General features: G+C 48.5%; 1 protein-coding gene across 7 annotated transcripts in view; it reads right to left on the reverse strand.

The window, feature by feature from the left end:
* Positions 1 to 19,427, reverse strand: part of WDR19 (WD repeat domain 19) — a 435,717-nt gene that overhangs the window by 52,558 nt on the left and 363,732 nt on the right. For all 7 annotated transcript variants that reach the window (XM_033947370.1, XM_033947368.1, XM_033947367.1 and 4 more), the window contains one exon: positions 16,731 to 16,812. In XM_033947370.1, the coding sequence (XP_033803261.1) occupies positions 16,731 to 16,812 (82 nt within the window). The remainder of the gene's footprint in view (positions 1 to 16,730; positions 16,813 to 19,427) is intronic.

Genomic DNA, 19,427 nt, shown 5'->3' on the forward strand with positions numbered 1-19,427 from the left:
GACAAAGCTGTCCAGCCTTAAGAACATAAGAATTGCTGCTGGGTCAGACCAGTGATCCATCATGCCCTGCAGTCTGCTCACACAGAGGCCCTTAGGCCCTTCTCATTAGAGCTACTGTCCAAACAGTTTGTTAAGCCAAATAGATCTTCTACCCAGGCAGTAAGTTAATCTAGAAACTCTGCCTTCCCTCACTCTCCTGCCCTGGCCAGGTTTTTTTTTCTGGCATAAAAAGTAAAAGCTGCATAGGGATTTCCTGTGCTGTGATCATTAGACTTTGAAAATGTGAGTGTTTGAGGATCATGCAGCTAATGGTACCAGAAACAATCAGATATTCTAGCAGTGGCTGCAGTAAACAATATATCAGTCTTCAGCCTCAAGTTTTTCATCAGCAGTCCAGCTTGCCGGCTGTTTAAAAATGGAAGATTAGGTTCTTACCTTGATAATCTTCTTTCTGTTAGGAGACATAGGAGTCTGTACTCTAGGTGAATAAAGCACAGTTACTTACCGTAACAGGTGTTATCCAGGGACAGCAGGCAGATATTCTTAACACATGGGTGACGTCACCGACGGAGCCCTCGGTACGGACCTTTTTAACTAGAAGTTTCTAGTTGGCCGCACCGCGCGTGCGCGAGTGCCCTCCCGCCCGACGGAGGAGTGCGTGGTCCCCAGTTAGTATAAGCCAGCTAAGAAGCCAACCCGGGGAGGTGGGTGGGACGTAAGAATATCTGCCTGCTGTCCCTGGATAACACCTGTTACGGTAAGTAACTGTGCTTTATCCCAGGACAAGCAGGCAGCATATTCTTAACACATGGGTGACCTCCAAGCTAACAAAGAGGGAGGTGGGATGGTTGGCCATTAGGAAAATAAATTTTGTAACACAGATTGGCCGAAGTGTCCATCCCGTCTGGAGAATGCATCCAGACAGTAGTGAGTAGTGAATGTGTGAACTGAGGACCAAGTGGCCGCCTTGCAGATTTCCTCGATGGGCGTGGAGCGGAGGAAAGCTACAGAAGCAGCCATAGCTCGGACCCTGTGGGCCGTGACAGTTCCTTCCAGTGAGAGACCGGCCCGAGCGTAGCAGAAAGCAATACAGGCAGCAAGCCAATTGGAAAGTGTCCGTTTGGAGACAGGACGACCCAAACGGTTGGGATCGAAAGACAAAAATAGCTGAGGGGATGTTCGGTGAGCTCTGGTACGATCAAGATAGTAAGCAAGGGCACGCTTACAATCCAGCGTGTGCAACGCCTGTTCCCCAGGATGCGAGTGAGGCTTAGGGAAGAAGACGGGCAGCACAATGGACTGGTTAAGGTGAAAAGCCGAGACCACCTTGGGAAGGAATTTAGGGTGGGTACGCAGAACAACCTTGTCATGGTGAAAAACAGTGAAAGGTGGGTCTGCAACCAGTGCATGCAGTTCGCTAACCCTCCTGGCAGAGGTGATGGCAATTAGGAAAAGCACCTTCCAGGTAAGAAGCCTGAGCGAAGTTGTGGCAAGAGGCTCAAACGGAGGTTTCATGAGGGCTGAGAGAACCACATTCAGGTCCCAGACGACAGGAGGAGGCTTGAGAGGCGGTTTGATATTGAAGAGCCCTCTCATAAATCTGGAAACCAGAGGATGAGCCGTGAGGGGTTTTCCGAGAATAGGCTCATGAAACGCAGTGATGGCACTGAGGTGGACTCTGATGGAGGTAGTTTTGAGGCCAGCATTGGACAGTGAGAGCAAATATTCCAAGACAGTTTCCACCGCTAAGGAGGTGGGTTCCTGATGATGCCGGAGACACCACGAGGAGAATCTGGTCCACTTCTGATGGTAACATTGGAGAGTGGCCGGTTTCCTGGAGGCGTCCAAAATGAGGCGGACCGGTTGAGATAGATTCTCCGGAGAGGTCAGCCCGAGAGAAACCAAGCTGTCAGGTGGAGCGAAGACAGATTGGGATGCAGTAGAGACTGATGCTGCTGCGTAAGTAGAGTAGGAAACACAGGAAGTAGAATGGGTTCCCTGGAGCTGAGTTGGAGCAGGAGTGAGAACCAGTGTTGGCGAGGCCACCGAGGTGCGATAAGAATCATGGTGGCGTGATCCTTGCGGAGTTTGGACAAGGTCCGCAACATCAGAGGAAGTGGAGGGAAGGCATACAGGAACCGATCCCTCCAATCGAGCAGGAATGCATCCGGAGCCAGACGGTGAGGAGAGAAGAGTCTGGAACAGAATTGGGGCAGCTGATGATTGTGAGGTGCTGCAAAGAGGTCCACCTGCGGAGTGCCCCATCGAGCAAAGATGGATAGCAGAGTCGGAGGGTCCAACGTCCACTCGTGAGGTTGAAGGATGCGGCTGAGATTGTCGGCCAGAGAGTTCTGTTCGCCCTGGATATAGACCGCCCTGAGAAAGAGATTGCGGTCCGTGGCCCAGGTCCAGATGCGCAGAGCCTCCAAACAAAGGGGGCGAGATCCGGTGCCGCCTTGCTTGTTTATGTAGTACATGGCGACTTGATTGTCTGTGCACAGGAGGAGGACTTGAGGGCAGAGAAGATGTTGGAAAGCCTTGAGGGCGTAGAACATGGCTCTGAGTTCCAGGAAATTGATGTGATGACGACGCTCCTGTGGGGTCCAAAGTCCCTGGGTGCGTAGATCTCCCAGGTGAGCTCCCCACGCGTAGGGGGACGCATCTGTGGTGATGATCATAGAGTGGGGGGGCAGATGAAAAAGTAGACCCCTGGAAAGATTTGAGGAGTTCAACCACCATTGGAGAGATTGCTGAAGAGATGATGTCACAGAGATGGGATGAGAAAGAAGATCCGTAGTCTGTGACCATTGGTTGGCGAGAGTCCACTGAGGCGTACGAAGGTGGAGACGTGCCAGAGGAAGGACATGCACCGTCGAGGCCATGTGACCCAGGAGGACCATCATCTGTCGGGCAGGAATGGAGGGATGCATGAGCACCTGACGGCAGAGATGGAGGAGGGTCCGCTGGCGATCGGAGGGGAGAAAAGCCCTCATGAGCGTGGTGTCCAGAACTGCTCCAATGAATTGAAGTCGCTGGGTGGGAAGCAGATGCGACTTGGGGTAGTTGATCTCGAACCCCAGGAGGTGGAGGAGAGAGATGGTGTGATGAGTAGCTTGTAGCGCGAGTTGAGATGAAGGTGCTTTCACCAACCAATCGTCCAAGTAGGGGAACACCTGGAGGTTGTGAGACCTGAGGAAGGCCGCTACCACTATAAGGCACTTGGTGAAGACCCTGGATGAGGAGGCGAGGCCGAACGGTAGCACCTTGTACTGATAGTGGTGGTGCAGTACCTGGAACCGCAGGTAGCGGCGAGAACTCTGATTGATGGAGATGTGAGAGTAGGCCTCTTTGAGGTCCAGGGAACATAGCCAGTCGTGTTGAGAGAGAAGAGGGTAAAGCGTGGCAAGGGAGAGCATTCTGAACTTCTCCTTGACCAGACACTTGTTGAGGTCCCTGAGATCGAGAATGGGACGGAGGTCTCCCGTCTTTTTGGGAACCAGGAAGTAGCGGGAGTAGAATCCCTGACCCCTTTGATCTGGAGGTACTTCTTCGATGGCATTGAGAAGGAGGAGGGATTGAACCTCCCTCAGGAGGAGGGGGGTTTGAGATGAGTGTGAAGCAGACTCTACGGGAAGGTTGTCTGGTGGAAGAGTCTGGAAGTTGAGAGAGTAGCCGTGGCGGATGATGTTGAGGACCCACTGGTCCGACGTGATGACTTCCCAACGGCTGGAGAAAATGGTGAGACGACCCCCGATAGGCTGTGGAAGAGGCAGTGAGGGAGGATGACTGGCTATGCCCTGGAGAGAAGAGTCAAAAGGGCTGAGACTGTTTAGCAGGCTGAGGCGGCTTAGAGGGTTGAGTGGCCTGAGATCGAGCCTGGGCATGGTGCTGCTGTTGACGAGGTCGCCGAGATTGTTGGGGGGGCGGATTGAGTGGCCTGGCTGAGAACCTCCGCTGGTAAGATGATTGAGGCCGATAGGGTCGAGCAGGCGGAGCCTTCTTTTTTGGCTTGATCAAGGTGTCCCACCTGGTCTCATGGGCCGAGAGTTTCTGGGTGGTGGAATCCAGGGACTCTCCAAAGAGTTCATCCCCGAGACAGGGGGCGTTGGCCAAACGATCCTGGTGGTTGATGTCCAGGTCGGAGACTCTGAGCCAGGCTAGTCGACGCATGGCTACGGCCATGGCAGAGGCCCGAGAGGTGAGCTCGAAGGAGTCGTATATTGAGCGGACCATGTATTTTCGCATCTGGAGAAGACCAGAGATGTGTTGTTGGAATAGCGGGACCTTGCGCTCAGGAAGGTACTTCTGAAGGGTAGACAGTTGTTGGACCAAGTGTTTTAGGTAGAAAGAAAAATGGAAGGAATAGTTGTTTGCCCTGTTGGCCAGCATGGCATTTTGGTAAAGCCTCTTGCCAAATTTGTCCATGGTCTTACCTTCTCTGCCAGGAGGGGTAGAGGCATAGACACTGGAGCCCTGAGTCTTTTTCAAAGTGGATTCCACTAAAAGGGACTCATGGGGCAATTGAGATTTGTCAAATCCAGGTATAGGGATGACCCGGTAAAGGTTGTCCAGCTTACGGGGGGCTCCCGGTACCGTGAGGGGAGTTTCCAAGTTCTTGTAGAACGTTTCCCGTAGGATGTCATGTACGGGAAGCTTGAGGAACTCCTTAGGAGGTTGCTCAAAGTCTAAAGCCTCTAGAAAGGCTTGAGACTTTTTCGAGTCAGATTCTAGTGGAAGGGACAGGGCAGCAGACATTTCTCTCAGAAATTTAGTGAATGAGGACTGCTCTGGTTTAGAGGTGGCATCGGGTGCCGATGGTTCCTCATCAGATGAGGAGGGATCCTCCTCGGTACCGAGGGGAGTCTCCTCCCACAAATCAGGGTCTCTGACCTCTGGTGCATGTCGAGACACCGGGGTGGAGGGCGCGGTGTGGCGAGTCTTGGACAAAGACTTACCAGAGCGCACTGAAACGGTACCAGGGGAGGACGATCGGCGTCGTTCTCGGTCCCGAGAAGAATGCCGTACCGCCTGGTGCCGAGGAGGATCCACAGTGGTCTGAGAATGAACCACCGGATCGGCGTGAAGTTGTTGAGCCGAAAGGATCGGCATAGAGGTGTTTACCGGTACCGAAGGAGTGGACACCGGGGGCTCGGTGCGGGGCTCGGGCCGGTCTGGTACCGGAAGGAGCGGTGCCAGGATAGAGGGTAACAGTTGTTCAAGTTGTTTCTTCAACTGTTCCTGAAGCTGAGCTTGTAGAATGACCGAGATACGGTCATCTAGGGGTGGCATCGGAACCGCTTTCTTTTTCTTCGGTTCCTTGGATGCCGCTCCACGCCCCGGCGATGAGGAGGCCGATGACGAGGCACTCACCGATATCGGGGCGGAGCGTTTGCGGGACCGGTGCGATGCCGGTAGGGACGGTGTCGCCACCGTAGCTGGAGGGCGCTCGAGGGAAGAGGAAGGCTTCTTAGCCGGCTTACCTGGCGCCAGCGGCGCCGATGCGGGGTCGGTCGGTGTCGAGGTCGACGGTGCCGATTTTTGAGGTACCGCCGTTGAAGGTGAGGAGTCCATCGCCGACTCGGTGCCGAAGAGAAGAGTTTGTTGGATTCTTCGGTTTTTAAGTGTTCGTTTTTGCAGAGTGGCACAGCGGGTGCAGGAGTCCGCCCGATGCTCCGGACCCAGACACTGCAAACACCAATTGTGTGGGTCAGATACGGAGATCGGGCGTGCACACCGCTGGCACTTCTTAAAACCGACCTGCGGGGGCATGAAGGGGAAGATAGCCTCCGCAAAATCGAAGTCCGAGGCCTGTATAATGGCAACAGGCCCCGCCGGGGCAAAAACGAAAGGAAAAGGAAAAAATGAAAGTTTTTTTTTTTTTTTTTTTGCAAATCAAAGAAAAATAAACCCGAAGGTAAAGAGAGAAAAAATTAGGAAAAAAACGCGAGCGGGAAGGCGAAAAAGTGATTTCAACGGCCGTTGAAAAAATACACGCGTCTTCTTCGCTCCGCGGAAACGAAGAAACTGGGGACCACGCACTCCTCCGTCGGGCGGGAGGGCACTCGCGCACGCGCGGTGTGGCCAACTAGAAACTTCTAGTTAAAAAGGTCCGTACCGAGGGCTCCGTCGGTGACGTCACCCATGTGTTAAGAATATGCTGCCTGCTTGTCCTGGGATAAATCTTGGTTACAAGCTGCTTGTAGAAGGATGTCAATCACATCTTCCAGGTCCTCCTTCTTCACCAGTGGAGTACACACTTCAGTTCATAACAAAGTAGTTGAGCTCCACTATGAGGAAAGAAATCAGAAGGAGGGGCACATGGAACTTCCCCGCAACCACAATACATTTCTGTTCTGCTCTGTAACTCATGAAAAAAAACAATAATTAGCATGAACTTACAACATGGATGCACTAATGAGCCAACCTGCTGTGTGAAAGTAGCTTTAACACAGAGGGGCTCCAACTCAACAAATTCATTTATCTGTACAATTTCATCCAACTAACATGCAAAAATGCCCTTTTCGGACTATAGATTTTTGTAAGGCAGAAAGCAGGTGCATTGAAACACTGACAGGGCAGGCCTTACAGACTTCTATGTATTCTAACAGAAAAAAGATTATCAAGGTAAGAACCTAATCTTCTATTCTATTGCAAAGACACAGAAGTCTATAGGTGATGCATCAAAGCAGTGCCAGATGTCTAGGGTGGGGAAGATGAGCCTGGCCGCAAGATCAAGGACCCAAAAGCAACTTCCTCCCATGCAGTTACATCCACTCTGTAGAACTTTGTAAAGATATGAAGAGTAGGTCAAGTAGCTGCTCTACAAATCTCGGAAGAACGCCCAAGCCTCTGACCATGAAGACACCACACTTCTAATCGAATGAACTTTGATAGAAATAGGAAGTTGTTTGCCACCGCCTATATACGTCGATGAGATTGACATGCACATCCATCTGGCAATAGATGCCTTGGAAGCTAGTCTACTACTACTACTATTTAACATTTCTATTGCACTGATAAGCATACGCAGCATTGTACAACAACATATTTAAGAGTTGGACCTTATTCAGTAGAGCTTACAATCTAAATTAAAAGACAAAAGGATAAGTAGGTGCTTAGGGAGTTTCTCGGGGTGCTCACGGCGAAGGGGTTATGAGTTAAATGAATAGTTCCAAGGACGAAGTTTGTTCTAGGTGTAAGGTGCAACAAGAGAGGGAAAGGGTGCAGTCTGGAGATGGCAGAAGAAGAGAAGGGTACAGATAAGAGAGATTTGCCTGATGAATGGAGTTCCCGGGGAGGAAAATAGGGAGAGACGAGAGATATTGAGGAGCTAAAGAGTGAATACACTTGTAGGTCAATAAGAGGAGCTTGAACTGTATGCAGAAGTGGATGGAGAGTCAGTGAAGTGACTTGAGGAGAGGTATGATGTGAGCATAGTGAGTGACTCTGGTGGAATATAAGTCTTGCAGCAACATTCTGAATGGATTGAAGGGGAGAGAGATAGTTATGCAGGAGGCCAGTGAGAAGCAGGTTGCAATAGTCTAGGCGAGAGGTGATGAGGGAATGGATAAGGGATTTTGGTAGTGTGCTCAGAGAGGAAAGGTCGGATTTTGGTGATGTTATAGAGAAAGCCCCAGAGTGAAGGAAAGATGTAGAGGACCAGGAGAGAAAGCACAGTTGTTATCCAGGGACAGCAGGCAGCTATTTTCACATATGGGTGATGTCACTGATGGAGCCCAGATGTGGACAGCCTCACAAGCAGACTTGCTTGTAGAAACGTAGAAGTTTCGAGTCAGCCGCACCGTGCATGCGCGAGTGCCTTCCCGCCCAGCGCAGGGCGAGTCTCCTCAGTTCAGATAGTTAGCAGAGAAGCCAACCAGGGGAGGTAGGTGGGTTGAGAATAGCTGCCTGCTGTCCCAGGATAACAACTATTACGGTAAGTAACTGTGCTTTATCCCAGGACAAGCAGGCAGCCTATTCTCATATATTGGTGACCTCCAATCTAACCAGAAAGAGATTGTGGGAGCGTTGGCAACTTAGGAGAATAAATTTTGTAATTTCCTCTGGCCAAAATGGCCATCCCGTCTGGAGAAAACATCCAGATAATAGTGAGAGGTGAAAGTATGAACCGAGGACCAGGTAGCAGCTTTGCAAATTTCCTCAATAGGTGTAGATCTGAGGAAAGCTACTGAAGCCACCATTGCTCTGACTTTGTGGGCTGTGACTCGACTCTGTAGTTGTAATCCAGCCTGGGCATAGCAGAAGGAGATACAAGCAGCCATCCAGTTGGAGATGGTACGTTTAGAGATTGGATGTCCCAACTGTTTGGATCGAAGGAGACAAAAAGTTGAGGAGCAGTTCTGTGTGGTTTGGTGCATTCCAAATAGAAGGCCAAAGCACGTTTACAGTCCAGAGTATGAAGAGCTGATTCTCCAGAGTGAGAATGAAGCTTTGGAAAGAATACTAGAAGAACAAGGGATTGGTTGAGATGAAATTCTGAAATCACTTTAGCTAGGAATTTAGGATGAGTACAAAGGACCACCTTGTCATGATGGAACACAGTGAAAGGTGGATCAGCAACTAAAGCTTGCAGCTCACTGACTCTTTGAGCAGATGTGAGGGCAATGAGAAACACGACTTTCCAAATGAGATACTTCAGATGAGCCGTAGACATTGGTTAAAATGGAGGTTTCATCAATTGAGCAAGAACAACATTGAGATCCCAAACTACTGGAGCTGGTTTGAGAGGAGGTTTGACACTGAAAAGTCCTTTCATGAATCTGGAAACCACCGGATGAGCAGAGAGGAGTTTCCCTTCAATAGGCTGATGGAAAGCAGCAATTGCACTGAGATGGACTCGGATCGATGTAGACTTGAGGCCAGAGGTGAAGAGGTGCAAAGATAATCTAGAACAGATGATAAGGAGGAATCGAGGCTCCTTATCGCGAGAGATGCACCACGTAGAAAATCTAGTCCATTTTTGGTGGTAGCATTGGCTAGTGGCAGGCTTTCTAGAAGCTTCTAAAATGTCTCTTACCGTTTGAGAAAACTGAAGAGGTACCAAGCTGTCAGGTGTAGAGACTGCAGGTTGGGATGAAGCAGAGATCATTGACTCTGTGTAAGCAGAGATGGAAAAACTGGTAGAAGTAGTGGCTCCCTGCCGCTGAGTTGAAGTAGAAGGGAGTACCAGGGTTGTCTCGGCCAACGAGGAGCTATCAGAATCATGGTGGCATGATCGTTTTTCAACTTGACAAGAGTCTTGATAATGAGAGGGAATGGAGGGAATGCATACATGAAGAGATTCGTCCATTCCAGTAGGAAAGCATCTGCCTCGAGGCGATGAGGAAAATATATCCTGGAGCAGAACTGGGGCAGTTTGTGGTTGTGGGGAGCTGCAGAGATCTATCTGAGGCATTCCCCACTGTAAAAAAATCTGATGAAGAGGCGAGGAATTGAGTGTCCATTCGTGAGGTTGCAGAAAACAACTCAAGTTGTCCGCCAAGCAATTTTTCACCCCTTGGATGTAGACAGCTTTGAGGAAGGTGTTGTGGCAGATTGCCCAGTCCCAAACCTTCAGAGCTTCTTGACAAAGGGAGGGAGATCCTGTTTGTTAACATAGTACATGGCGACTTGGTTGTCCGTCCGAATGAGGACTACCTGGTCATGAAGATGTTGAAAAGCTTTGAGAGCGTTGAAAATCGCTCTGAGTTCCAACAGAATTATGTGACACTGACGATCTGTACTGGTCCAGTGGCCTTGAGTACGGAGACTATCGAGATGAGAGCCCCAAGCGTAGGTCGAGGAATCTATTGTGAGGACCTTGTGATGGGGGGGCATTTGAAACAGCAGGCCTCTGGAGAGATTGGAAGAGAGCATCCACCAGCGGAGAGACTGTCTCAAGGAAGAAGTAACTGTAATGTGTCGAGAGAGTGGGTTGCAAGCCTCCGTCCACTGAGATGCCAGGGTCCACTGAGGAATTCTGAGGTGAAATCTGGCAAAAGGAGTCACGTGTACTGTGGAGGCCAGTAACCTAGAAGTACCATCATGTGTCTCGCTGAGATTGAAGAGCGGGAAGACACTGCGTGACAGAGTTGAAGAAGAGCTTCCAGATGTTGTTACGGAAGGAATGCTCTGAGTTGGATAGTGTCCAGAACTCTGATGAATTGTAGATTCTGAGAAGGCTGAAGTTGGGATTTGGGAAAGTTGATTGCGAAGCCCAAACTTTGTAGGAACCACGTAGACTGTTGGGTTGCTACAATAACCCCCTGAGATGTAGACTCCTTGATGAGCCAGTCTTCTAGGTAGGGAAATACCTGAAGACCATGGTTCCGTAGAGCTGCTGCTACCACCACTTGGTGAACACTCTGGGAGATGAAGCCAGGCCAAAAGTAGCACTCTGTATTGGTAGTACAGATTCCCCACCCAAAATCTGAGCTATTGACAGGAGGCTGGATGAATGGAAATATGAGTATAAGCCTCCTTGAGATCCAGAGAGCATAACCATTCGTTCTGATCTAGAAGGGGATAAAGGGACGCCAGGAACAACATGCAAAGTTTTTCTTTGATTAAAAATTTGTTGAGAGCCCTGAGATCCAGAATGGAACGAGGAAGTAATGGGAGTAAAATCCCCTGTTCTGCTGTTCCAAAGGAGACGAAGCAGAGCTTGAGCTTCCTGAAGAAGAAGGGCAGTCTGGGATGGACTGGAAGGATATTCTCTTGGAGGAAGCTGTGGTGGAACCTGATTGAAATGAAGAGAGTATCCTTCCTTGATGATTGACAGCACCCAGAGGTCGGATGTAATTGTCTCCCATCAGTAATAAAAATGATGGAGACGGCCTCCTATAGGGGGAAGAGAGGACAGAGACAGAACGGTGGAGGTTATGCTCTGTTTTAAACAGTCAAAAAGGGGAATGATTGTAAGGAGCCTCCCTCGGAGCATAACGCCTCTGGAAAATTGGAGGAGGTCGTGAAGGCTTGACAGGAGCTGGCTTAGATTTTGGTCTGACAATGGAAGCAAAAGATTTTTCATGTTCAGACAATTTCTTGGTGGCTGCCTCGATAGATTCATCGAAGAGGTCATTGCCTGCACAAGGAATGTTAGCCAAGCGATCCTGAAGATTAGGGTCCATGTCAATGGTGCAAAGCCAGGCCAGGCGGCGCATTGCTATGGAACAAGCAGTCGCCTGGCCGACAACTCGAATGCATCATAAGAAGACTAAAGAAGATGTAATCTGAGTTTTGACAGAGTAGCGATGACTTCTTGAAATTCGAAGTGCTTCTGTGTATCTAAATTGCTGAGAAATTTAGGAAGATCAATGAGGAACTTGAGATAAGTTACAAAATGAAAATTATAATTGAGGACTTTGGAGGACATCATAGCATTTTGGTAAAGGCGACATCCAAACTTGTCCATAGTTTTCTCTTCCCTTCCAGGAGGAACAGTAGCATAAACTCTGGAAGGATGGGGCCGTTTTAAGGAGGACTCCACAAGCAGGGATTGGTGAGACAATTGCGAATTCTCAAATCCTTTGCAATGGAGAGTTCTATACCTGGAGTCCAATTTGCCTGGAACAGCAGGAATTGCATAAGGAGTCTCCAGGCATCGTGTGAAAGTCTGAGACAAAAGCTTGTGAAGAGGAAGCTTTAGTGACTCTGCAGGAGGTTGAGGAAGATGCATGACTTCGAGGTACTCCTTAGAGTATTTAGAACCAGCATCCAATTGAAGTTCCAGGTCATCAGCCATCTGGCGAAGAAAAGAAGAAAAAGATAGCTGATCCGCCAATGCCTTGCCTCAAGAGGGGCTTGATGACCTTGAGGCAGCTTGGGTCGAAGATGAAGCCTCAGCGGGGAAATGGTTGTCAAAAAAATAAGGAGACTTGGATGAGGCAATGGAAACCGCTGAGTCCTCGAGGTCTGGAAGCGGAGACCTCGATCGAGGAGTCGGTGGTCTGGAAGAGCTGGAAAATGTAGATCGAGGCTTAGTTGAAAAAGGGCGCTCTTCGGAAGAAGAGCTATGCCTGGAGGTATGTCTCAAGGAAGGCCTCAATCGATGACAAGAGTGATGCTTAGAAGCGAGTCTCGAGGATCAAGGAGACTTCACCCCAGAGATGGAAGCAGACTTTGCTACCAGGGAATGGATAGGGCTAGAAGCTGTAGATCGGAGCTCAGGAGGCTTGATGGAGGAATCTCGAGGCACTCCCAAAGACTCTGCTCCTTGGAGTGTGAGGATTCCTGTTGAGGCACTTGCAAAGAATCTGCTCCTTGCTTCGAGTGCATAGATGCCTGACCAGATGCTCCCTGTTTAAGAGTGTGAAGTTTCAGCTTGAGGCATAGGAAGAGGCTCGACCTCGCGGGAGTCTGCAAGATGCCCAGGCTGGATTAGAGAAGGTAGCTTCGGTCCCATTTTAGTTAGGAACTGAACAAATTGCTGCTCTAACATGGTCTGGAAGGAAGCCAGCAAGGATGGATCCGTGTCTGAAACCGGACTACCTGCTATGGCTTTAGGTTCCAAAGTGGCAGTGGAAATGTGCTTCGACTTGGAAGTCTTAGAAAGCTTGAGGACCACCGCTTGAACTTTCTGCTGAGCTATCTGACCTGAGGATTTAGGGGAAGATACAGCAGGTGTACTGGAGGTAAGAGATGTTCCAAATGAGGAAGGTCAGATGAGGCTCGAGGTCGGAGTCGTGGAAGCAGGAGGACTCTCGGTAGAAGGTGGAACCGAGGCCGCTTTCGAAGTCGAGGGCGTGACTGAAGAATCCATCCCGAAAAGCTTCTCCACTAAAATCCAATGATGTTTAAGGGCTCCAGGTTGAAGAGTAGCACAGCGCTTGCATGACTTCAATTGATGGTCCGGCCCAAGGCACTTGATGCACCTACGGTGTGGGTCCATGAGGGAAATCACACGCTGGCACTGGCTACACTTCTTGAAGCTCATTTCTGGCTGGGACATAGGAGGAAAAATAGCCGCAGCGAAGTCAAAGCCCGCAGGCTGTGGCCGAGCAGCCTGACCCGCCAGTCGAACGTAGGAAGATAAAATAAGATTTTTTTAAAAAACTGAAAAGAAAGAAAAGAACACAGCGATTCATGAAGAAAACAAACACAAACCGCAGTGAGAGAAGGCACAAAGTAACAAAGTTAAACACAGAGAGTCAAAGACAGACTTCTCGGCTCCGCAGAAAACTGAGAACTGAGAAGATTCGCCATGCGCTGGGTGGGAAGGCACTCGCACATGCGCGGTGCGGCTGACTCAAAACTTCTATGTTTCTACAAGAAAGTCTGCTTGCGAGGCTGTCCGCATCCAGGTTCCGTCGGTGGCGTCACCCATATGTGAGAATAGGCTGCCTGCTTGTCCTGGGATAACTATAACTTATTCCCAACTGAGTGACCCCTGATACAGGCATCTTGTGTCGCCGAATCACAGTACTGTGTCGGGTCTACAGTTGATGTTCATTCGTCCATTTTGGAATAAACAAGATTGTTTTTACAGTTCGTTCTTGGAGTGTTCATTGTCCAATCCCACTTTGCTTTGTGTGCTCTTGGACCCGTGGGTTCTTGTCCTGTTGGACTTCTGGTGTTTATATAGAGAAAGAAGTAACAGGTTTTAGTGGTCTGTTGGATTTGCACAGAGAAGGAGAAAGAAGAGTCACAGATAATACCAAGGTGGCAAGCTGATGAGACAGGGGTGATGAGAGTGTTACCTCGTCATGACCAATTGGTTAAAATAAACAAATGGTCAGAAAAGCAAACGTCATTAGTCCTTTCTGGATAATGAAGTAAACTCTTTGCATGTCCGTCTGCAACATCCTATCATGCTTAGTTGAACCCACAGATTGAACAGCGGGTAAACAAACCTCTTTGTTGACACGGAAGGTTGAAACAATCTTTGGCAGAAATAAGAACATCAAGCCCATTCTCATGGTGGCCAATCCAGGTCCCAAGTACCTGGCCAAAACCCAAGGAGTAGCAACGTTCCATGCTACCTATGCAGGGCAAGCAGTGGTTTCCCCTATGTCTTTCTCAATAATAGACTATGGACTTTTCCTCCAGGAAATTATCCAAACCTGTCTTAAAACCAGGGGACCGTGCACAGGGAAATCCTAAAAGTATGGCTCTCTGCATTAAAGAGCCTATAATTCTGAGCCCCTTCTCACTGAGACTACTGCTATGAGAAACACTGTCTTCACTGTAAGGTCCAGGAGGGATGCCTCTTGCAGTGGCTTGTGTGGAGGCTGACTAAGACCCTTCAGGATGATATTAAGAATCCATAATGTGAAAGGCTGGCGTATTGGAGGCTACAACCTGAGCACCTCCCCCCTCAAAAATCTGGTTACATTTGGATGAGATGCTAGTGTTACCTTCCCCTCTCGAGCTCGGAAGCATAAGAGGCCTGCCACCTGAACTTTGAGACACGCTACTGGAGGTTTTTTCTAATCTGACCTGTAGAAAGGCAAGGATCAAAGGAATTGGTGCCCTGAAAGGCTCTACATGATCTTTAGTGCACTAGAACTGGAAAGCCTTCCAGGTCTTTGCATAGGCCGCCACTGTTGAGAGATATGAACCCGGAGGAAAGTAGCAACAACTACTTCTGAATTACTTTTGTGTGCTAAGGCTGTGCGCTCAAGACCAAAGTGATCTGGATTCTCCATGGGAACTGGACCCTGACTGAGAAGCCCCATATGAACCAGAAGCTTGAGGCCTCTGCCCCGCATAAGATGTACTAGATCTGTATACCAAGGCTGGCAAGGCCAATCTGGGGCTACTAGGATCACATGTCCCAGATGAGATGTGATTCTGCGGATGACCCGGCCCACCATGGGCCAAGGTGGAAACACATAAAGCAAGCTCTTTTCTGGCCAGGACTGAACCAATGCATCCAACCCTGCACTGCCTAGTTTGTCTCTCCAGCTGTAGAAGCGATTTGCTTTTGCATTCTTGGCTGAAGCCATCAAATCCATCATCAGCCTTTCCCCAGTGTCACACTATAAGGTTGAATGCTCTTTGGGAAGAGACCATTCTGCCTGCTGAGAAAGTCGATCTGCACATTTTCCATTCCTGCTACATGGGCTATGGAGAGTGCCTAAAGGTGAGCTTCTGCCCACTTGAACAACATCTGAACCTCTAGACGTAATAAAGCACTCCAGATGCCTTCCTGTCTGCTCATATAAGCCACCATGGTGGCATTATCCGAGAATGCCTTGCCTTCCGATCGGGTCTCCAATGTCATTAAGGCTAGCCAAATGGCTCATAGCTCCAGATGATTTGTGGACCATTTTCTCTGTTGAAGAGTCCATTGGCCCTGTATCAGATGACCACCGCAGTGGGGTTTGGCATTAGTAAGAGGTCCATAATATACTTCCTGAGTTTCTGTTGCATAACATGAAAAGAAAAACAAGTCTTTTTGCCAGGTTGAAGCAGATTCCCAAATACTCCAAGCATTGGGTCAGTTCTAAATGATTCTTCTTGAAGTTGACTACCTAGCCCAGGTCCTGCAGGACATTTACCACCTGCTGCACAACTTGCTCCCCTTCTGATCTTACTAGGGTTCTGATCAGCCAATTGTCTAGATATGGGTGCACCTGTACTCCTAGAAATAAATACTCAAGGATTAGGGCCTGAATATATCCCTTATTCACTCAAAAACAAGCCCCACACGGACAAATGATACACACACCCAGCAACACTACAAGGCCTTACTTACAACCCACAACATTCACACTCCCCAAAGAGAAAGGGAAAAAGGAAAAAGAAAAAAGAAAAGAAGTGGAAAAAAGGCCTCAGTTCAGCTTCATCTGGCCAAAAAAACTCCACTCCTACAAAAGCTGTTTATGTGTAAATACTGAAAAATAGTCCAAGAAAACAAGGCAACTAAAGTAGCCTGCCAGGTAATATCAAACGGCACGCCTAATACAGATGAAAGTCAGTGGATGAATGTAACAAAAGGCACTATAATCCAGCTCATAACATCCATAGCAAAAGCAAGAAAAAATAACTTAGCTGCTAATGGCCTCCAAATCCAGGCCAGGCAGTCCTTACACCCAACGGGGAACCCTCCGTTTTGCATCAAATCGCTGCGTCAGGGGTGTTCATATCATTGCTTCACATCCAGATATTCCAGACCCACAATACTCCTCAAATATCCTCACCACTTCATCGATCAGCAGTACGCCTCCCTTCCTTTTTCTGCCCCCCCTGCCCATCAGCACCTCTTTCCTGCTCCCCCTGTCCAGCAATAGGCCTCCCCCTTCCTTTTTCTGCCCCCCTGTCCATCAGCACCACTTCCCCTGTCCAGCAGCACCCCTTACCTCCGTTCACATCTGCCCTCCGCCACAGCCGTCTCAAGCCGCTGTGGCTTGCAGGCGCCAACAGCCGCCGCATGCGCCTGAAGCTGACAGCCGGCTCGGTAACGTTTCCGCAATCCCTGCCACCGCCGCTGCTTGAGAGGCCCACGGGACCGAAGGCAGTCAGCATGTCTGGGGCTCGGGAAGAGGAGTCCTGGTGTCGCACATGCGCACTCCTGCCAACCACTGACCTACAGATCAGGGATCAGGGAACACGTGGTAAGAGTGCGCATGCGCGCTTAGCATTTTATTATTATTATAGATAACCACCATTTGGGGTGAATTTCTTTATAAGGGAAATTACTATATTCTGAATCTTTTTATTTATTACAATTTATTATTATGCCATAATGGAATAAGAAAAAATAGAACTAATAGCAGTGTAGTACTTACGGGAAGGGAATTTGCTGATATTATTAGCAACACGAATAAGCATGCGTGCTCCCTTCATATGATCACCACGTTTAACATGAATCTGAAATGAAATAATTTAAAAATATTTTAGTGCAGACATTCTTTATCATTATTTGCCAAAAGCAATGAAATCATAAATTATCTCCAAAGTTCAGGATAAGAAAATAAATCAGTGTGGCTATTTAGAAAGCTGAAGTGGGAGAAAGGAGCTGCCATGTAATCAAAAGCCACAGGAAGGCTGGACACAGACTGCCTTCTCCTGGTTCTATTAGATCCCAGGAGTGATTTCTGCATAAGCTGATAGTCTTGGCACTATAAAGAGCATTCCTACTTAAGAGGTAGAAGTCAAGGATGGAAGTGTCTGTTCCAGTAACCAGCTTCTAAAAGAAATGAAGACATCACTGACAGTTGTAACCTGAACTCTCCTTTGTATCAAGCTCCGGGCCCTAGGGATGGTAGGAAGCTGAAAAGAACAGTAAGTATCTATGCAATTGTGGTTATGGTGAGATAGCCAATTTGTTTTACTACATGGGAAAAGGTCACTTTGATACCTCTGACATTGATGTTTTCAATTTCCAGGCCTCAGAGCTGCAGACACCACAGTGAGTGCAGTAAATTTCTGCCAACCAGATAGCACAGTTACTTATCTACAGTTACTTATCTGAGGACAGCAGGCAGATATTTTCACATGTGGGTAATGTCATCCACAGAGCCGAGGACAAATAGTGCAAAAGTATACTGTCACTTTAAAATTTTTGAAAGTCTTGAGGTTGCCCGTAGCACGCATGTGCCAGTGCCTTCCCACCTGACGTCAGCTCGTGGGACCATCAGTTCAGTAAAAAAAGCTAAGAAGCCAATTAGGGGAGGTGGGAGGATTATGAGAATATCTGCCTCTGTCCTCAGGACAAGCAGGCAGCATATTCTCACCTATGGAACTCCCTAGCTGAAACCAAATAGGTTGGAGAGAAGTTGGCTTTATGTAGAGCAGGAGTGCACAAAAGGTCGATCGTGATCGACCAGATCGCGAAGGCAACGTGAGTCGATCACGGAGCCCAGGATAGACTCGCATTGCCTTCCGTTCTACCTGCTTCCCAACCCTGTAAAGAGGACGCTGAAGCGCCGGGCCGACCAACTTTCCTCACTCGACGTCAATTCTGACCAGAGAGGAAGTTCCGGGCCAGCCAATCGCTGCCTGGCTGGCCCCGAACTTCCTCTCCGACGTTAGAATTGACGTCAGATGGGGAAGGTTGGTCGGCCTGGCGCTTCAGTGTCCTCTTTATGGGGGCAGCCTGTTCCCCAATGGCGACAGCGGTGGCTTGGGGGAGGGCAGGGAGACAGAAAGACAGACAGGGAGACAGATAGAAAGGGGGCATGGAGAGAGTAAGACAGGAAGACAGAAATAAAGGGGGGGAAGGGAGACAGAAAGAAAGGGGGCAGGGAGACAGAAAGGGGAGAAGGGCAGGGAGAGAGGAAGAAAAAGTTGGGGGAGGGAATGAGGTCAGGAGTAGAGGAAGCATACAGAAGGGAAGAAATATTGGATGCACAGTCGGAAGAAGAAATTGCAACCAGAGACTCATGAAATCACTAGACAACAAAGGTAGGAAAAATGATTTTATTTTCAATTTAGTGATCAAAATGTGTCTGTTTTGAGAATTTTTATCTGCTATCTATATTTTGCACTATGGCCCCCTTTTACTAAACTGCAATAGCGTTTTTTAGCACAGGGAGCCTATGAGCATAGAGAGCAATGCAGCTCCCTATGCTAAAAACCGCTATCGCGGTTTAGTAAAAAGGGAGGGGCTATATTTGTCTATTTTTGTATAGTTGTTACTGAGATGACATTACATAAAGTCATCTGCCTTGACCTCTTTGAAAACCCTCGGAATATAAATGATAATTAACATTTTCTCTGCGTACAGTGTGCTTTGTGTTTTTTAAAATTTTATGGTTGGTAGATCATTTTGACTTGGCCACGAATGTAAGGGGAGGGAGGGAGAGAGGGGAGCTGCTGAAAGACATCTAGTAATCCTTGCAGGCTTTACTGTGCAGGGAATTATTTTTGTAAAATTATGTTTTGTTATGTGACTGGCATTATTTAAACTTTAATTTCTATGAATGAATAGAATGAAAATGATATAAAATTGCTTGCTTGTTTTTTGTGCGTGCGCTGAAGTGAAGTGGGGAGATCGTGGGCTGAGGATGCTGAAGGGAAATGGGGAAGAGAGAGTGAGGAGAAGACGCTGATTTATAAATTGACAATTGTACAGAATATTGTTTCTTTTTATACTTTAATATAATAAGTTCAGTGTAAAACTATTCGAGGCTTGTGTGGATGGGATCAGATGGTTTGCGGGAATGGGGACCGAGCTCGCGGGGACGGAGACAAATTTTTTCCCCGTGTCATTCTCTAGGCTCTGCCACGAATCGATTTCGACTACGTGTGGGTGAGCGGGGTGTCAGTCGGGTTGACGTAGCCATTGTAGTGCAAGCGGGCGCGGGGTATGGCTCTCAAAAGAAATCTTAATCGTTCTACTGCTGATCTTTGGCTCTTTTGACTAATGAGTTTGCCTACCACTGCTCTAATCCAGAGGCAGCCCATCTCGAGCACAGCAAAAAGAGATACAGTTCGCAAGCCATGTGGAGATTGTCCTCTTGGTAACTGGAGCTCCAAGTCTG

The sequence above is a fragment of the Geotrypetes seraphini genome, chromosome 1, assembly GCF_902459505.1.
Source record: "Geotrypetes seraphini chromosome 1, aGeoSer1.1, whole genome shotgun sequence".
NCBI classification, from domain to species: domain Eukaryota; kingdom Metazoa; phylum Chordata; class Amphibia; order Gymnophiona; family Dermophiidae; genus Geotrypetes; species Geotrypetes seraphini.